Source organism: Phalacrocorax aristotelis, chromosome 12 (assembly GCF_949628215.1).
Source record: "Phalacrocorax aristotelis chromosome 12, bGulAri2.1, whole genome shotgun sequence".
In the NCBI taxonomy this organism is placed as follows: Eukaryota; Metazoa; Chordata; class Aves; order Suliformes; family Phalacrocoracidae; genus Phalacrocorax; species Phalacrocorax aristotelis.
In genome coordinates this window covers 5,542,203-5,563,189 of record NC_134287.1, presented here as the reverse complement: position 1 = coordinate 5,563,189, position 20,987 = coordinate 5,542,203, and the positions used below count along the sequence as shown (strand labels likewise).

General features: G+C 38.0%; 1 protein-coding gene across 4 annotated transcripts in view; it reads right to left on the bottom strand.

Moving 5' to 3' along the window:
* Positions 1–20,987, bottom strand: part of IDE (insulin degrading enzyme) — a 74,075-nt gene that overhangs the window by 33,655 nt on the left and 19,433 nt on the right. For all 4 annotated transcript variants that reach the window (XM_075108197.1, XM_075108194.1, XM_075108195.1 and 1 more), the window contains exons 6-11: positions 20,407–20,519; positions 19,814–19,976; positions 19,130–19,222; positions 18,500–18,591; positions 16,815–16,895; positions 13,797–13,900 (exon numbers count right to left, since the gene is read on the bottom strand). In XM_075108197.1, the coding sequence (XP_074964298.1) occupies positions 13,797–13,900; positions 16,815–16,895; positions 18,500–18,591; positions 19,130–19,222; positions 19,814–19,976; positions 20,407–20,519 (646 nt within the window). The remainder of the gene's footprint in view (positions 1–13,796; positions 13,901–16,814; positions 16,896–18,499; positions 18,592–19,129; positions 19,223–19,813; positions 19,977–20,406; positions 20,520–20,987) is intronic.

Genomic DNA, 20,987 nt, shown 5'->3' with positions numbered 1-20,987 from the left:
ATTACAGAGTACATTTGGATAGCAAGTACATGTATACTGAACTACACACTAAGGTTAACCATGAAATCAGGTTATCAGCATCATTTAGTTGTCCTGGTTTTCCCAAGTGTTACAACCTAGAGTTACACGCAATTATTGTTGCATGCAATTTCTATTTTTAGATGTTGTCCTTGTTCCAGAAAACACAGAAAGCAGTCCCGAGATCTTCTACAAAATTAATGAAATGACAACATTTTTCATACCACTTATATCAACACTCAAATATGTGAAAATACTGACTACAGAAATTTCATTCCGAACATAGCATTTTAGATGATGTTATTGCAGTTTCACTCTCCCATTCATTGTGTATCATTTTCATACTCTCATTTCAGATTTATACCTGTTGTTTTTTGTTCAGTGTTTTTGAAGGGAAGAAGAGAAAAGCAGGAAGATTAATGTATTTTCCAGTCAATACAACAGAATTATACTCAGTTAGAAACCTAGTAGAATATCTCAGAATATCACAGAATATCTCAAGTTGGAAGGGACCCATAAGGATCACTGAGTTCAACTCCAGGCTTCTCACAGGACTACCTAAAACTAAACCACATGACTACGAGCATCATCCAGACACTCCTTGAACTAACAAATACACCTAAATACGAGGAGATCCAGAATAAATAAAATTACAAACTTCTCAGTATTTTTTTCAATAGTCTTCATTATAAGTATCAAGAAAACTTTAATTCTTTTTAACAGCCTACAGCACAAAAGAGTATTCGATGGAAATAAGTAGCCAGCTTTAACACCAAATAGATGTTTATAAGAATTCTGAAATGGTCAAAAAAGGTAGCACAATTACCTCCTACATATATTTAACAACGTCTAGATGCTGAACAGCACAGTAAAGAACGTTGTCAAATCTTGTGCAGATAGCTAAAATGCACATTAAAACACCAAAATATATGCAATGTAAGTGGTTTGGTTTGGTTTTGTTTTTAAATGACAGTATCTTCAGGGCAGGAACATTCTGTTGTAGATTTCTAACGTGCATGGCCAAGTGGGGCGTAAATCAAAACAGGCAGATGGATGTGCCTCAAACTATAGTATTTTACTTTACAAATATGTTACTGGAGAATACCCTTGGATGAATTTTGCAATACACTGAAAAGTTTAAATATGTGGACTATTAATATTGTAAATGCCTATGTCCTCATCCCTCCTGTTTCATTTAATGTTTACATACAAATGACTAAATCATCCAAGAATGTTGAATAAAACAGAATTCTGCTGTATTTAGTTCTAGATTCCCCTATTTAGAAGATTTAAAAATTATTAATAATTTAATCTGTGCATTGCAGTTCTAGTAGGAGAACAGTGTGTTAAGTAGCTAGCATTAGATGCATTTAAATAAGCGACATCTCAGTGTCACATGGGATTGTTAAGACATTCTCTAGCAACAGATTCAAAAACTAAAACAAGACTTGCACCACAGACTCTCTGACTTTGAGACAATATTTTAAATCATACACACTAAAGAGGGGCAATCAAATCTCCCATTTCAGGGACTTAGATTTCCTCTGAGTGGAGGAAGTGAGAAATTCTTACTCCCCACCTTTGGAAGAACCACATGAGTAGCACAAACACGCACACAACAACCCCTGTTCCTCTGCAAAAATTATGCAATATCCAAAGTGAGAATATTCATCTTTAAGAGAGAAATTATTTAATCTCTCATTGTAAATGGCAATAGAAATGGTTAACATTTTTGTGACTTCATATAAAATGGTTTCATATCTGTTTGCATGTTACATCTATTTAATTTTTTATACAAAAGGAACAATACCAAATAAATATTCAGCAAAGAACTAAGCATTTTAATGCTAGAGAATATTTGTTCTTGCAACACAGCAGACACTACCTTGGTCATAAAGGTGAAAGCTATTAGAAAGATTGTTGTTTACATTAAAATGAGCCATAGAAATATTCTATTATGTTTTGCATTTTAACTTGGACAGCTGGTGAGCAAAAGCTCTATCACGTACAGATGAAGTTGCTAAGAGACTATAAAAACCATAAAGTCTATTAGAATTTCAGAGCAACCCACCAGGCTTTTCCATCCATTAAATGAAAAATAAAAAAAAAAAAAAAGAGAGAAGAGTTTTAAGGTAAAAGATTATCCTGATAAAATTCCAATAATCATGCCGTCTGAGCAGCAAGACAAAGGTGTTTTACACAATACACAGATGTCTCTTATTTGACATTCTTTCCCTTCTACCCCTCTCCAATATGCAGATGCTCAAGCAGTAGTGACAATCCAAGCACCCAAACATTAATTTTAGTATGTTCCTACAGCAAAAGAGCCAAAAATAATTCAGTCTGCCCAACATACAGAAAATGAAATTGTGGAAATCAGCATTGTTATTCTTCAAGCAGTTCTGCTTCGAGGGACCCTCCTGCTTTCCCTATATCTCAACTCACTACTGGAATGATTACTGACATTTTTGAGCTCTCAGGAACATACCCACAACCACATGAAACAAACCAAGAGGCATTTCATCTGCCTGAGACTTACAACCTAAATCAAGATACAAGCACCAACAGCACTGAACACCAGGACACGGAAAGAAAAGGGGAAAAGCACCACCACAGGTAGAAATACAGTGCTATGCAGTTATTTAAGTGTATCATAATACATCCGTAAAGCTACCAATTATGTACTATTACTTTTGCTTTTCAATTCCATGTTGTGCTGTACAGCACTATGAACACCCACATGGTTTAAGACAGCATTGAAATGAGCCAGAAAAGCAAGACAGGCAATCAGGCAATCTTTAATAGGACCTGCTTATAACATATTTAAACTCAACCAGTGCAATTAGGCTTCCGAGCCATTCACAAACATGGAACACAGCTGAAACTACAAATGCAATTTACTTGTGTATGTACATTCCTGTACATGCAAACTGTTGTAGTCCTCAGTTATGGTCAATTTTCAAATCCAAGCACAATTTCCATAATGTGATACATCTTTACTAGATACCATCTTGTTTTTCACTCTCCTGAAAATGAAGCTACAAGTGACAGATCCACAGAAGAGTGTTACTTGGGAAGAGAATGTGTGCTTTGAAATGAATCTACTTCCAGGAAAGATTATCAACTATTACATTCCAGATTTACGTAACAAAATTCAACCTTTTAAGGCTGAAAAGGGGATAGTCTTTGAGACCACAGGATTTGTGGTTTTGGTAACAGACATGTCAAACCATGTTTTTGCAAAAAAATGAATTTATACTTAAAAAGGAAAAATAGCTTTTTTTAGGAACTAATTTAAACTTCATCTTCCAAATTATTATACTGGCAAACAATGCAAACAATTACACTATCTTTTTCAAATGCATAAAATAACATGATGGAGGCAAAACCAGCAAAATCCTAGATTTGTTTATAACTTCCCCCCAAACCATCAGTAAAACTGATGCAAAGCAACATAGGCTATTCAAAGCCACTTCCACACAAATCTCACTAGAAGACAGAGTAAGAGGGGAACTACACGCAGAGAGGTGTTGCTGGGGTGCAGCATTCTAATCATTCTGCAGAAGCACCAGTTATTTGTAAGGGTTCAATAAAACTAAGTCTCTATAAACACAACAGTTTGGGGGGGTAAATAAGTGAACAAAAAGTGATTTTCAAAAATCTTTACTTGGATACAGTGCAATTAAAAAACAAACACATACATTCCGTATTTGCAACATATTTATTATCAGAGATGAGCATCACCAACTGCACTGAAGTAACTGTTTCCTCGTATCTGTGAAATTTCAGCCCTTAGAAATGTCTGTGACAACATATTTGGCACTCATTTTATTTTTCTTCCCTCTAGGATAGTACTCGTGCCACACTTCAGATATCAAGAGAGGAAAAAAAAAGTCCATTTACTATCCAGGGGAAAATGTTCTTTAGTTTTTTAATCTGATGAGTCACTAGGTTCTTAAATTTTAATAACAGCATTTATTCTGCAGATGATGAGGGGGAAAAAATTGTATTGGAAATGATGGGAAAATTACATTTTTTAGCTAGGATTGCGACACATGCCAAGTCTATTCCCTTATCTTCACAGATGGCTGGCAAAACCCAATGCAGTTTGAACAAGTAAAAATGATACTTGCATCTTAAAAAGGTTTCTCTCTCAGGGAAATTAAGCCACTAAATGCAACAAGTAGCGTGCGGGGGTGGGAGGGGGGAGGAGAATACGAAAACTTCCTGTTATGGTTCAGTCAAACAGAAGCACATATGGATACTTGCTACCATCTGTGAGTATGGATATTTTTCCATACTTTTTAAAAACACAGTTTGTTAAGAAAATAACAGTCAAAAAGCTAAACTTTTTAAAGAGACATTGAACAGTAGTCTCCAACTGTGAATGCAGCTACTCTAATACAGATACGCCAAGATAAGTCCTTAGTATAGGTGAATTCCAATTGGAAAAGGAAATTATAAATAAAACCACAATACAAAGGAAAAATTAAAATCAATTGAAACTAAACCATTGCAAGACACAATTTATGCGAAGCATAAAAAGAAAAGGAAAAATAACCCAAAACAAAACAGGAAAAAAAACCCAACAAGCAAAATTAAGACGGTGTGCCACTTACCAATTCTTTCATTAAAAGGGAGAATAGAAAGGTAAACATGAGCATAAATATCAGTGAATGGCAGACAACCAGAACACATATAGATATTTAAAAGCACAGGTCCACAGTTTTTTATTAGTATATACAATTTGCTCAATCAAAGACAAAAGAAGGAAACTATCAATCCAATAGTTCATTCATTACATGCATATAGATACAGATGTAATAAAAAAAAAGACATAAGGGGACCCTTTTTATTAGCATCTATAAACTCAATACATTCCTTCAAGAGAGCCCACTAAAAATGCAAATCACAGTGGCTTTCTCAAATCTTTGTAACATACCACGAAATCACTTTTAATAATATTTAACTAAGTTTCCCTCCCTCCCCATAGATATTTTATCTTGCCAGCAATTTAAAATAAAAGATACTATAAAATTATATTCCTTGTTATATTTTATTATACTTGAAAGTATTTCAGTTAAAAGACAAAATTCCTAAAGTCATTCAACTTTTAATTTCCAAATATAAGTGCTTAAATGCGTCTAAAAGGAATATACTACTACATACAAGTTAATATTTGTTTCAATCACATGAAAATAAGGAATTCTAATTAGTTCAGATCTTTAAACACCTGATGCCCAGAATAAAAACACTTAATTCCCACTAAAATTGAAAGGACTTACACTTTTACATCTGAGAAAAATCAGCTTGCAGTATTATCACAGAAACTACATACAAGCACAACTATAACTTTTGAGTCTACACTCAAAAAATGTATCATTTAGAGAAGCAGGAAAAAGCAACACTTAAGACTCTTAAACATGGTCCATGTTTCAGGTTTCTTTTTGTAAGATAGTTTTTGAGAAGACAAAGAGTCTGAACATAAAGAGAACTAATATATGAACGTACAGGTGTTGTGGCAATAGCGAACACTAGCATAGTTTTAGTGCGCACATAATAAGCAACACATTTATCACTGCTCTGACCAAATACCGTTCAAACTCAAAGTACGCCTGCTGCTACATCATTATAGGCCTCCTGCAGGCCTCATTCAATCCATGTTAGAGTATCAGTGCTTTGCTGAATTCTGCTGTTATAACTGCATTTAATCAATCTTTGGTCGCTCTCTATTTTGTATGTATTTATATTTAAGCTTTAACAGGACAGCTGTAGGCATAGCTGTGGGTATTTAAGCTTCAGAGAACTAACCTACCTGTATTTACTATCTTTAAGCCCTGCTGAAATCTCTGCAACAAAAAGAATATACATAATTTCTTTAACAATAAACTGAAGAGGCCATAAACACAGGTATATTCCAGTTTTGGAAGTCCCTTTATCTCCCAGTATTTAGCTTTTTTATTCAAATGCTTTAAATTACATAATCATTATAATCTATTTCTTAAGCCCGGTAAAGTGAAGAGACAATGTGGTTAGTCCTGAGGGAAGATTATAGGCAACATATTTCTTCCCGCATCCAAAAAGAAAGCACGGTAACAAGCCAGAAGCAAGCAGGATGAGACCCAAGACATTTAAAGCCCAAGATTACACGGAGACCCACATACACAGAAGCTACTATATGACCATCCCTCTCTGATCACAAGCTTTCTTGATGCCACATCACTCTTCCATTATGGAAATTCTGAGACCTTCCTGTACAGAGAAGCATACCTATTCTATCAAATTTAGTTTCCAAAACACCCTCACCACTGTGCCTCTCCAGCCTAAATGATACTAAACATTTTGCTACTCGAAAAGTCACATACACAGCATTCAAAACAGACTGAATTTGAAAAGATCAAACATCTCCATTATCTGAAGGATCAGTGCTACCAATGCTTCATCTGATAAAACTGATCATCTTCAGTTGATATTTGCTCTAGAAGTGTTCCATCTTGGAAAAAAAATTTCCTTTTTTTTTTATTTAACAACAATCAACAATTACCAAGTGTAAAGAATATTCCCATCTCCAGCAAGTCACTTTGTCAAATGTGAAAAGACTGATGTAACCCTACAAAATTACTATAAACGAAAGATGCGTATAACAATTATTTTCCTTGGTTACTAATGTTTCAACTAAGTTATGGCTAAATTCCATATGTTTTAGAAGTACTTTTCCCTCTCCCTAAGAAGATTCTTGCTCATCTTGCTCTTTACTTGCCCCCTTTTTTAAAAAGAAAAAAAGAGGACAAAAAGCAATGCAGAATTGCAACTGCAAGTACAAATATGGGCTTATAGTCCTTAAAATAACAGTGAAACAGCTATGTTTGCTACCTATTAGAAAAAAGCGCACCATGTAACATTCTAAATTATTCTAAAAATTGTTACCACTATTCCTGTGCTTCTGACCACATCCTCTAGACTTTAATTTTCTCCCTCTACCTGCATTCCCTACACTTCCCTTACTCACACTAACAACTTTTGAACAAGTTAATTATGGCTATTTTATGCAGAAGTACTGTCAACTGGAAGGGAGTGTGAAAAGGCCACCATATCCAACAACAGGAGTAACACAGGAAGCTGATGAGTGGTCTGTGGCATCCAGCAGCACCTGAGAAGCTTAAACAGTCTCTTAATGTATTCATTTATATTAATTTCCTCTAGAAATTCTTAAAAATTTAAGCAAGCAGATGCTTTCGAAGTTCTCTGGCTAATAACAAAGACCCAATTTACGTTATGAAAGGTATGCTTCCCTAAGATAATATTGACTGTTCCTTTCATTATTAAAAGCCACATTTTGAAGCTATAATAAACATCAAATCTGATTAAGCACATGTAGCTTATTTACTAGATCAGTATTTTTAAAACGTTTATGTATAATTTGTAAGCAGTTCTAAAACCAGTTAAAATTTCAAATTCATGTGAAATTTGGTTAAGCTGTATTCAGAGAAGTAATTATATATTACAGAATCACAGAATGGCAGGCGTTGGCAGGGACCTCTGGAGGTCATCTCGTCCAACCCCCCTGCTTGAGCAGGCACCCCCAGAGCAGGGGGCACAGGGACGCGTCCAGGCAGGGTGTGAATGTCTCCATGGAAGGGACCCCACAGCCTCTCTGGGCAGCCTGTGCCCCTGCTCTGGCACCCGCACAGGAATGGAGTTTTGTCTCATATTGAGCTGGAACTTCCTGTGTTCCAACTTGTGCCCGTTGTCCCTTGGCCTGTCATTGGGCACCACTGAAAAGAGCCTAGTCCCAGCGTCCTGACACCCACCCTTTAGATATTTATAGGTATTGATGAAATCCCTCCTCAGTCTTCTCTTCTCCAGGCTGAAAAAACCCAGGTCTCTCAGCCTTTCCTCATAAGCGAGATGCTCCAGTCCCCTGAGCACCTTGGTATCTCTCCGCTGGACTTGCTCAAGCAGTTCCACATCCTTCTTAAACTGGGGGGCCCAGAACTGGACACGGCACTCCAAATGTGGTCTCACCCGGGCAGAGGAGAGGGGGAGGATAACCTCTCTCGACCTGCTGGCCACACTCCTTTTAATGCAGCCCAGGATACCGCTGGCCTTCTTGGCCACAAGGGCACATTGCTTGCTCAGGGTCAGCTTGTTGTCTTCCAGCGCTCCCAGGTCCTTCTCAGCAGAGCCACTTCCCAGTAGCTCAGCCCCCAGCCTGTACCAGTGCACGGGGTTGTTCCTCCCCAGGGGCAGGACCTTGCACTTGCTCTTGCTTAATTTCATTGGGTTCCCCTGGGCCCAGCCCTCCAGCCTGACCAGCTCTCGCTGGATGGCAGCACAGCCTGCTGGCGTATCAGCCACTTCTCCCAGCTTGGTGTCATCAGCGAACTTGCTGAGGTTACACTCTGTCCCATCATCCAGGTCATTGATGAATATGTTAAACAGGACTGGACCCAGCACAGACCCCTGCGGAACACCACGAGTGACAGGCCTCCATCCAGACTCTGCCCCATTGATCGCAACCCTCTGAGTTCTGTTGTTGAGCCAGTTCTCTGTCCACCTCACTGTCCACTCGTCCAACGCACACTTCCTTAGCTTGGTTATGAGGATGCTATGGGAGACAGTCTCAAATGCCTTACTGAAGTCAAGACAGACAACATCCACTGCTCTCCCTTCGTCGACCCAGCCAGTCACACCATCGTAGAAGGCTATCAGGTTGGTCAAGCATGATCTCCCCTTGGTGAATCCATGTTGACTGTTTCTGATAACCTTCTTGTCCTCTACATGCCTGGAGACAGCCTCCAGGATGAACTGCTCCATCACCTTTCCGGGGACGGAGGTGAGGCTGACTGGCCTATAGCTCCCCACGTCCTCCTCCTTGTCCTTTTTGAAGATGGAAGTGACATTTGCTGTCCTCCAGTCCTTGGGCACCTCTCCTGTCCTCCACGACCTTTCAAAGATGATGGTGAGTGGCTCAGCAAGAACATCCGCCAGCTCCCTCAGCACTCATGGCTGCAACTCATCGGGGCCCATGGATTTGCAAGGATCCAGTCTGCCTAGGTGATCTCTGACCCAATCCTTCTCAACTGATAGTGGTAAGTCTTCCTTTCTCCAGATTTGTCTCTCTGGGGGCTGACATGCCTGAGGGACAGCCTTAGCAGTAAAGACTGAGGCAAAGGCGGCATTCAGCAATGCCACCTTCTCTGCATCCTGCGTTGCCAGGGCCCCTTCCTTGTTCAGCAGTGGGCCCACTGTATCCCCAGTCTTCCTTTTACTGCTGATGTATTTAAAGAAGCTCATCTTGTTACCTTTGACATGCATTGCCAGATTTAATTCCAAGTGGGCCTTGGCCTTCCTTGTCACATCTCTGCACACCCTAACAACATTCCTCCCAGGCAGCCAGTCCCTTTTTCCACATTCTGTGAACCTCCCTCTTCCCTTTGAGTTTCTCTAGAAGCTCTTTGCTCATCCATGCGGGTCTCCTGGCTCCTCTGCCTGATGTGTTCCTCCCTCAGATGCACTAATCTTGAGCTTGGAGGAAGTGGTCCTTGAATACTGTCCAGCTCTCTTGAACGCCCCTGCCTTCCAGAACCCTAGCCTATGGGAGTCCTCCTAGCAGGTCTTTGAAGAGGCCAAAGTTGGCCCTCTTGAAGTCCAACACTGTAACCCGACTCATAGCCCTGAGTCTACCTCACAGTATCCTAAACTCGACCATCCCATGGTCACTGCAGCCAAGGCTATCCCCTACTCTCACATCTTCAACCAGCCCCTCCTTGTTTTTTAGGATAAGGTTGAGCAGCACATCTCGCCTCGTTGGCTCCTCTACCATCTGCAGCAAAAAGTTGTCCTTGATGCTCTGCAGGAACCTTCTGGATCGTGCATGGCTCATCGTGTTGCTTTTCCAGCAAATATCAGGGTGGTTGAAGTCCCGCATGGGGACCAGGGCCTGCGGTTGCGAGGCTACTTCCAGCTGTCCATAGAAGGCTTCATCAACTTCCTCTTCTTGATCAGGTGGCCTGTAGCAAACACCCACAACAGTGGCACCCATATTTGCCTGTCCCTTAATTTTTACCCACAAGCTCTCAACTTGTTCTCCTTCCACTCCTAGGCAGAGCTTGATGCATTCCAGTTGCTCCCTCACATAAACTGCAACTCCTCCACCCCGTCTTACTGGTCTGTCTCTCCTGAAAAGCCTGTAGCCATCCATGACCGCATTCCAGTCATGCGGGCTATCCCACCAAGTCTCTGTGACTGCAATGAGATCATGGCCCAAAGCACTGCGACCACACACAGACCTCTAGTTCCTCCTGTTTATTCCCCATGCTGCGTGCGTTGGTGTACAGGCATTTCAGAAAGGTGCTTGAGCACACAGGTTTCCCCGGAAAGGTGTACGAGGACCCACTACAGCCATGCAAACCCTTGAGGTGGTTGGTCTCGTGCTTGCCATCACATGAGGCCACCACAGCACCTTTATAACTGCTTAGGTTGTCCTGTCTTATTCCCCCACTGTGTGTGATGGCATTAGCTTTGCCAGTTTGTCCCCCTCCCCGAGTTTGCAGTTTAAAGCCCTCCTCACCAAGTTTGATAGCCTTCTGCCAAAGATTCCCTTGCCCCTTCCAGACAGGCGGAGTCCATCCCTTCCTAGCAGCCTATGGTTGTTGAAGAATGTCCCGTTGTCATAAAAGCTGAAGTCTCTCTTTTAATTACCAAAACCAGTCTTTATGTTAAAGGTAACCTCTTAGATCAAATTTCTAAGAATCTGGGCGGTAGATCAACATGAAAATACATTCAAAATAGAAGTATTTAACACAATAGGAGAGAGAACCCGGAAATTTTCTTTAAAGTATTGTTTGTTCAAAATATGATCTCTTAAAATATTCAAGCTTCAGTTGCAGTATCCCACACACATTACACATAGATGCACACCCACGCACAAAGATATAGGCCCTTCTTTAAAGGGCAGTAATTACTATGGCAACGACTGTCACTGACATAGGCAGCTCCATTTATTTTATCATTACCCCTAGAAACACCAGAACCCCATGACATTTGCAAATACAGTTCATAATCCAATTTTGTCCTATGTTATCCAATAATTATTTGAAATATACCATTGTTTGAAAATAAAGTAACTTGCATCTTAAACTGACTGAATATACAAGGCAGATTTTGTCACACAAACAAACATAGTGAAGATTTGTGCCAAAACCTTTAAGGACTTCACAGTGATTTCAGAAGGCCATATACATATAAACTCTAGAAATCCAACACTGTCTGAAAATTTCAGTGTGGAACATATTCAGAAACAGGCACACACACCCCATTATTCCTTTTTCTATCTTACACCTGGCTTCCGAAACACTAATTAACAAGTGTTCAAATACAGTAAGACTGATATACAGAATCACAAGCAAGAGCTTGTTTCTGTGTTTCCATACATTTTAATAATATCTCTACACTACTAATTTAATACTACAATTTACTACAGTATACACAAAAAAATTTATTAAAAGAACCAAATAATAATGAAAAAAATCAGGCTTCAAAGTGCTGGTATAACTGTTGCCCAAACAACCTACTAGTAATTGTATCGCATTATATAGACATGTAAATATAAATATACACACACACAAATTTACATATCGTCCTACAAAACCTATGCCCTGTTCAGTGCACAGAACAATTAAGAAATAGTTATTCAATATTTTACATTTGTTGCTCAATGTATGACCTGACTTATTCTCTAATACCTACTTCTTTCTCTGAATAAATAGAATTACTAAAATTTCCCTTCCGCAGCACTGTTACAGGAACTGATAATATTTTAAAATAACCCAAGAGACATTATTTTCATAGATAGGAAGCCAAGGCATAGAGATCAGCAAAGTTATACAGTCCCCATTCATTTTAGATGCTCATCTTAACACTTTGGGGTTTTTTTTAATTCTTAGCATTGGAAGGTACCTCACAAATTAAAAGCAAAGCTTCTGTGGAGTTGTTTGTGGATTCAGGTGCTCAGCAACCCCTCTAGTCAGGCCTTAAGATCTTAAGCATACTCAAGAAAATAAAAAGGAATGAGTAATTACTGGCTTGCTATGAACAGTTTGTTTTAGGTGCTTGCCTCATGCCATTTAGGAAGCTTGTCACAAAGCAAAGGAATTCAATTCGCCTGAGCAGCATTAAACAGTCTTAACCTTGAATCTGTACTTTTCTCTTTCTGCAGATTCCTGTTACTTTCATTACACACGTTCCAACCACACTGGTTGGTCAGGCAGAGCAATACATGGTACTAGTATCTTACCATGTAATTCCAGAACATTTCTATTCTGTAAGAACTGAAACAGAAGTTGTATGGGGGGGAAAAAGGTGGAAAAAAGCATATATCTGCAGAGAGGAGGAGAGAGAAAAAAAGCAAGACTTGGTAAACTTTAGTTTCTTTGTGCTTTGTAGTTTATACTGCACTCAATCTGCACAGGCTTTTCTGCTCAGTTCCTCTAAGCTTGGTCCCATCAGTTCTGCTTCTGTCCTGCCTCAGGCTCCTTGTCTCAGACCTCTTTGCCTCTTCTGTTTGACCTGTTTCCGTGATTCAGGACTCTCAGCTGAAGATCCTTGCTTAAGCCTGGCATAATATTTTCTTCTAGACTTGCTCTCCTACCTTGACTCTGCCTCCTAGTTCCAATTCCTATCCCCCTTTTTTTTTTTTTTTTTTCAATCTGCACTTAACCATCCGTAGCAGTTTCACTAGTCAGCCTGTCTATCCACCCTTGACTGAGATACCAGTTCCCCACAGCTACCAATATCCCCCCTTAAATTACCCCCATAATGTCCTTTGCCATCTCTCTTGTCCCAGGCTCTTCCTCCCTTCATGAACCATCTGCCCAGCCCTTCCTCCTCAATTAATATGCCCTTTTTTCACCTGCCCTCATTTTCTTTTCTACAGCTCGCAGATTCCTTCATTTGTACATCATCACCTCAGCAACATATTATTTCCCTCATCCTGCTCACACTACTGCTCTTTAGGTATTCAAGTAGATATTAGGTACATTTGTTCTTTTGGCCTCCCTTTTCTACCCTGCCTGGGTGACAACAGAAGTTCCTCAAAAGCACAGGAGAGAGAGGCTTCCCCTTTTCCTTTCAAGGTCCAGTCTGACCAACGACTGAGCCCTGAAACTTGTACTGCAGCACACTCACTGTGCAAAGAAAGCACATGTGCAGCACAGTCACACTCACATCAAAGGGGCGCTCTAGAAGTCTGAGAGATTTTAGCAGCTACAGACACAGCTATTTCTACCAACATAAACTTCTGTTTTTCAGAGGGTCTGCTAATTTGTATGAGGCTTCACAGCTCTCCATAGGGAAAATATATACAGTAGAGAAAAACCATTCTCTTAACAGCTTTCCAGACCTAGCACCAAATTATTAGAGCATTCCATATAAAACATCCCAAGAATTTAGTGAGGCAGGATAATTTTACTAGGTTTTTTCTCAGTAACAGTTGAGCTATTCTGAGTGTCTTCCTAAAAACTACTTCGGTCTGAGGAAGACATCCTGCACAGAAAGGACTGAAAGGTCGTTTCTGTCTGAACAGGAAGAATTGTGTACACTTGAGAGTGCTTATTTTCAATAGGGAGCAGAGACGTTAACACACAGAACAGCTAGCTCTTTTTCAGTGACATTTTCTTTGAAGCTGTAAGAGACATGTAAGAATCTGTGTTTCCATTAGTTCATCTGCTTTCTTATAATATTTGGGTTAAAATACAAGTTATTGCAGTTTAACTTACCGAACATTTTCTGGTCTCAGTTTATCCAGTACCATCTCTATTAAATCAGGCCTGAATTCTTCAAGCAAATATTCAGCAGCCAATACTTCTTCTATAGGATAATACTAAAAAACAAAGCCCAGAAACAGGTGGATGAATTAAACAAAAACTAAGCATGAAAAAACTACTGTTTTGTAAAGGAAATAAAAGTGTATGCTTCTGGTCACTAAATCTGCACTACCGTGGTAATTTCGAATTAGAAGTGCATAGATGTCTTAAAATCTTTCTCTTAAAACTAAACAAGATGGAGTAGTACTCTAACTATGTAATCATATTTCTCCTGTATTAGGTAATTTTATATACTGCATACTACCATTCTTTTCTCTTGAAATATTTTGTCCCAATACAAAAAGTCGCCCACCTTTGAATACTGTTTTGAAGTAACTGAGGTAAAAATACCATGGTAAATGCTGACCCCTGGAGGATATTTTTAAAGATAAAAGAACACCAAGTACTCACTAGACTGCATTTGGGAAAAACATAACAAAGAAAACCAAACCAAACCCAAAAAAACACCCCACTAAGTTTTTCGGGATTCTCTAAGAATTCAATTTGTTTTACAGTCATTTAAAGGCAAGTATATTTCAATTATCTAAAAGCATAATACGAATTTACAGTTTTAATTCTAACATTTTTTATTTAGGATCAAACTGAAAACCTCTTAAGGTACATTGCAATTTAAGTAGGAAAAAAACAGTTAAAATTCCTCTGAAAATTATTTGTGTCATTGACAGGAAAACTTTGTTGGCAACCATCTGTTTACCAAGGGAAAAATATCAGGTGACTAAGCACCAAGTACTTGCAGTTTGCCATACAGGTGTACTTTTTCTTGACCAGAATTATTATAAAATTACTTTTTGCATCACATACATTAGACAAAAGACTACAGTGGAATGACTTCCAGAATACAGACTAACTCACACAAAGGGATTTTGGAAAAGAGAAAGGGCTGTGGGGGGTGGGGTAGGGGGGGAAGAGGCATGGAGACCAAGGACAATGAACCAAACCTGTGCTACAAAAACCTAAATTGTGAATGCTAAAGATCCAGAATTTGAAAGGTGTTGTCCAAAAGATTCATTGTACACTGAAGAATGATCATTTAATTACATTCTGCATAAACAGATAAGCAGACTAAGCAACTTGAAGGGGAGATTTGAAGTAACCTTTGCACTTCTAACCTGAAAATTACCAAGGCAATACAGATTTAGTGACCAATAGTCTACACTTTATTTCCTTTATAAATACAGACCACAGTCTGCCCACCAACTGGAACTGAACATAAAATTTATTTGATTTACTTTGTTACTTCTGTGTTGCTTGAGCAGGCGGGTTGGACAAGATAACCTCCAGAGGTCCAGTCCAACCTCAACCATTTTGTGATTTTGAAACTACTTTTCAGCAAGGTCAGAGCATAATGTAGCTAAAATAAAACAGACTAAAACAATCCACATACAACAATCAGATTAAAATGAAATTTTAGAAGTTATACAGTTAAGGAGACAAGACAAAACAGAAGAAAAAGAGCACTGCAAAACAGGGAACAACTATTTGGAAAACATCAAGCCTACACATGACAAATATGAAATATAATTTGATAGCAAGACCTTAGTGGTGACTCCTTAGATCAGCACGTATGTGCTTTAAAGATGAACATCCATTTTGTTGAATAAAAAGGGGTTTTTTAAACCCTTTTGGTAAATACGTTACAACTGACAACATTATATTTACTCAAGCTAACTTATACACAGGTTCTTCTCCAAGTTATAAAAACAGCTAGTATTCGTAAGAGCATGAAATCAGCAAACAACAGTTCTAGCTTGGCTAATTCGAAGCACAAACAGTATGACTCAGAGGCAAGAAAGAGAACTAGAAAAATTATTTTTCTATTAGTGTTTAGGCAACTAATAGCATAATCAGAATTACTATTCATACTGCAAAACACAGCAAAAGAAAAGCAGTGGGAAAAAAAGCCCTGAATCAATACCCTGCTCTTTGGAACACTGCCAGCAACTTCCTGGCCTGATTTTTGGAGACAGCAATTATAATCGGGAATGACCCAACAAATACAGACCACTGAAAGACTGTTTCAGAAGTAAGAGGTCCATTTGTTAAAGGGATTTTATGCATTTGACAGAACAAAAGCAAGAGACAGCATCCCAAACAGGAGCTCCTTTAAATATGAATTTAAATGTTTTCAGTTAACTCTAATGCTTTTCAGTAAACCAAAAGACAATTCTAAAATTAAAGATTGTTATTTTAGATATTACAGATTAAAGGTGTAGAAGCATTAACAGGAATTCCTGCAAAGAAACAAAAAAATGCCTCTGAGTAGAGGTAGACATTAGCTGTGCAATGGAGAATGGCAGCAATGTCTAAAAGTTGTATGAATTTCACTAGACAAAAAAACTCAAACACCTAAATCTTCCTTCAGTGCAAAATGAGGGAACTGAATTTTCCAAGAAGTACAAAGACTAAGTATAAGCTACATGATGACTCTTCCAGTACCAATACAGAATCACATTAGTAGAGTCAACATTTCTTGTATGCTACCTTAAAACAAACATTTCTGCTTACTGCAGTATTTCCACACTGTTAACTATGGAAGCATTAGGAAACATGGTGCTTGTGTTTATGATAAAATTATTTCTCTAATGTTTCCCTAGAGAACATTTAGCTATCAGGTAGACACAGAATGACCAGGTATATATGTCTTAAGAAACACTGAAACAGATCAAATAGCAACTCCAGTTACTCTAAAATCAGTTCTACCAAGTACAGAAGTACAAAATGGAAGAGAGTGAAGGAAATGTGACTTACTGACTGCCAAAACTAAGATCTACGCCACATGTTATTAGCTTCCTAAGCTCAAGAAGGGCAAAGGACCTTTGCAAATACCTGTATTTATTAAGAGTATAAACAAACACACTGCTAAATTATTACTGTATTGTAAAATAAACTAACAAACAAAACCCCACTTACATGCAGCATTCCTCCAAGCTTTGATGTATAACCTCGTGGTCGTTCTTTATCTTTAAATCTGAATGCCACGGCATTTAAATCCTAGGAAACAATGCAGGAAAGGTTGAAAAGCATATATTAAACACTTTTTTACAAATAATTACTGGTTACTTAATTCCTTTTATAACATAAGAAAAGGAAGGAGTTTTGTTGTATCCAGTTTACAGTAGGTAGACAGGTACCTAACACAAGTTTTCAATAATATTCAAGTGGCACAAAACTCTCAAGCATTTTCAGATAGCCTCACAATGTGAAGTGCTACACAAATCTTGTAACTCCTGTTGGTAGTAAGCCACCTGTCCCATAGCTCAAATATTTAAGTTTTCTGATAAACTGAAAACACACTAACTTTGATACAACCAATGCATAGTGTTCCAGTGCAATGACTGTTAATGAACTGAAGCCCTTCCCTCTTCCTTTTTTGTTCAGCCAGCCAAAAGGTAAGTTTAGATGCAGAAAAAGTGCATTTCTTTATGCCATCTTAGCCACAGAAATAGAACACACCATTCTTAGGATACATGGCAAGGGTGAATTAAAGATATCGAAGACTATAAAGCCAATGAAAAGGACAGACTATCCTTCTGTGAAAGCATGCAGAGGGTCTGGTTAATTCAACAATTCAGCCGAAAATAAACTCAGAAGGAGATTCTTTCAAACTAGTTTGCCAGCTCTTCTGACTCACCTCACAGCCTCAGAAGTGCTGGGGCTGATACAAGAGGAGGAAGGGAAAGACACAGTGATGATATGGGAGGATGGAACTACCTCTTTCAAATGCTGTATTTGCTTACAATGACAGTGAAACAATTCCATTGGGACGCTTAGCACAGGGTAAAGAGACTTCTTTTACAGGTTTACAGTGTCAAAATGCAAAAACCAAAGTTAACGCACCTGCAGAATTTCTACTCTTGGACAGAAGAGACTCAACAGTTTTCACCAAATAAAGCTAAGATGGAACAAGAAATCTTTACCCAAGTATCTGTAGTGAACCACTGAGACTACATATATAAAGAAAACTGTTTTTATTTCACACTGGCACTAAGAAGTGCAGTACTATTTAATCCTAATACGATACTTTTTACATTTCTGCTCTCTCCACACAAAACCATACTGACTTAAAAGAAGCATGAACAGTTCAGCAGAGACTGAAGTGTACAGCCAAAGTACTCCACGAAAAGTTTTAGTTCACCTCTCAAAAAGGTGAGAGAATAAACAGCAGATTAAATGTCCTATTGCCTTCACAATCTCAACTTTACAATTTGACACATGAAAGAAGAGAGGGGTAGAATAACAGCCATTTGAATTTCCAATTCAATGTTACCCCTCAGAGCAAATGCTTGCCCCCCCTCCACCTTCAGTGAAAATTAAGGAAGGTTATGCAAAATCCTTGCAGACAGAGTAAGATACTTTCTCCTCCACCTCCATTATACTATCATAAAATGTCAACTCACAGCTCTGTAAGAGCATTTCACATCTACATTAAGACAATATATTCTGAATGTACTTGTTATTTCTGTCATGTTGCACCTTTAAAATTAATAAACTTAATTGCCATGTGATCATCAAAGGCTATTTTCACACCCAAGGAATATGCTTCTATTTATAATACAAAAATTTGTAAAAGTACAACCACCGCATATTCACTGTACCTTGCACTCTTGGAAAACCCATTCTTGAGGTCCTTCTGTACGTAGTTTTTGAATGTACTGAAACATGTGCAAAATAATATCTTCAACGTGCACTGAAAAGAAAAAATACTTGCTTAATAATTCACTCACAGTTCTGCACAAAAAAAAAATTCTGATGAATGCAAATATGTAAGGTTTTATTTTTAATTACAGCCTCATACATCAAGATATTTAAGTACATATGCAATCCCACTGGCAAAGTTTTTCTTAAACATGAATTTAAGATAAGTGTTTAGGTCCCCTGCTAATTCTGAGAACTGCACTGAACATGTCTTATGTTAAGATATTGATTTATAATATAATTCAACTGAGGTCTAAATAGTCTGAATAAGTAGCACACAAAGGTATTAACAGCTTTTGAAGAAATTTACTTTAAAATATTTAATGAAATATTTTAATATAACCTCAAATAAGCTGGTTTCTTATGTTAGATTAAGTGTGTTAGAATACTGAGAGGATCTAAACACAGAATAACAACCAGTTAATTAAAATAAATTGGCTTTCAAGCTATAAACACAATTAGCCTTTTTGGATACAAACACAAACCCATCAGATCAGGAATACCACGGAATGTAGACATGCTCCACTTACAAAGTCCTTCTTCTGTCAAGTCCACATTAATGATGAAAAACATGAACCCTCTAGCACCTTCCTTCTGTCCTCCAACAAGAGTATTTACCCATCCTATGAAATCAAAAAGGAAATATATTACATAACAAATCTGTAACAATTTATGCTACTTTTTGTATTCTTCAGCACCATTAAATTCCTTTTTTTTTAAATAACATTTTGACTACTTAACATGTTCTCCTCATTTCCTCAATGGATACAGCAACAGTGCCAGTTAAACCCAGCACAACTCAGACCTATCTGATTTTGTGCTCAGAGTGATATAACAAACTTAAAATCTTTTGACTACTGGGAAATTTATTTCTGTTTGGAACACAGTAATATAAAGCAAAATAGTGAAAGATACACTCTTGCAGTCTTCCAGACATTAAGGGACCTGACAGTAGTCTCTACGTCAGTGACAGAACAGGGGTAGATAAAGGGGAGTACAAGAAATAACAGCTTCAGTAGTCAGAGTGCCTGTTATTTATTTTTACCCACCACAGAAACAAAAATAAAGCACAAAATTACTTACAACTCAAATTACTCAGACAGTTGGGGAGTTTAAATTTAACATACAAAGGTCAATTTTAAGTGAAATGTAGCTAAGCTTTAAAAAACTGTGTAATAAATTCATTTTTAATTCTTTACATTCATAGGACCTACCTTTGGCTTTAAGCTCTGATAAAAGACTCCCCGGGCCTTCATGACCAATCAGATGACCAAGGTAATGGCCAGGGTTTGATTTATAGTACTTCTGAAGGTCTGGTATAGGAAATGTGACATAAAGATTTCTAATGTCCTTAATAGGTACCACTTTGTAAAGTTGCTGAGGGGAAAAATAAACAAGGACATCCATAAACAAAAGGAAACTCACATTATTTTATTCACCTCAGGAACATATATCACATTCCCTTCACACACACACACACACACATTCTAGTACAAACATATCAACAATCTCTCAAAAGTAAAGGTATGAAAAACTTAGGTCAATGCTTGAGCCATCCATGATGCAAACAGAACTACTTATCTCTGAGTTGCTTACAGCTGCAACCAAATGTACTGCCTTTACTGTAAACTATACAAAACTATACTATACTCAGCATGGAAAGGTGAGTGGAAAATCAAGAAAGAAATATGAAACTTAACAGGGACCCTGATACAAAAGAAGTGAAGTGCATAATGTATTACTGAAACATCAGAAATATGATTTAAGGTACACACTGCTGATGTGTAAGACATAACTCTATACATACCCGCAGATGTTCTTCTTGGAAAGGATGTTCAGGAAACTCTGGTATAGGGACATTTTTATTCTCTACTTCTGAAAATAACTTCACCACTAAGCAAGTCAGCTCATCTAAGGATTCTAGAATAAAGAAACATTAGAAAAAGCATAATCATTATCTGAAGATTCTGGCAAGTTTGGATTTTGTATATTCTTTGGGGAGGCATGAATTATACAAAAGAGAGTTTTAGTGGTATGGGGATTATTAATTTCAAAAAGGAAATCTAGATTAATACTTAGGTTTTGAACTACAATGTGCTATAAGCACCACGCTTATTAGAGGAAGGCTTCAACCATGATTAAAATAAATCTTGTAACTGGAAAAAAACATAATGAAATTTTACTGATGAATCTAAGCTGGAACTGAAGACACGTTAGACATTAAACATTTACAAAAATAAACATTCCACAAAAAGTTTAAGGGACACGGAAATACAGCTGCAAGTTTTCCAGAGTGACAGCATCTTTGCCAAAACTTGGATTTTCTTCAGCCTCAGCTCACCTCCAGTACTTTGCATACACTGTGAGCCAGGGTCATCTGTCCTCAGC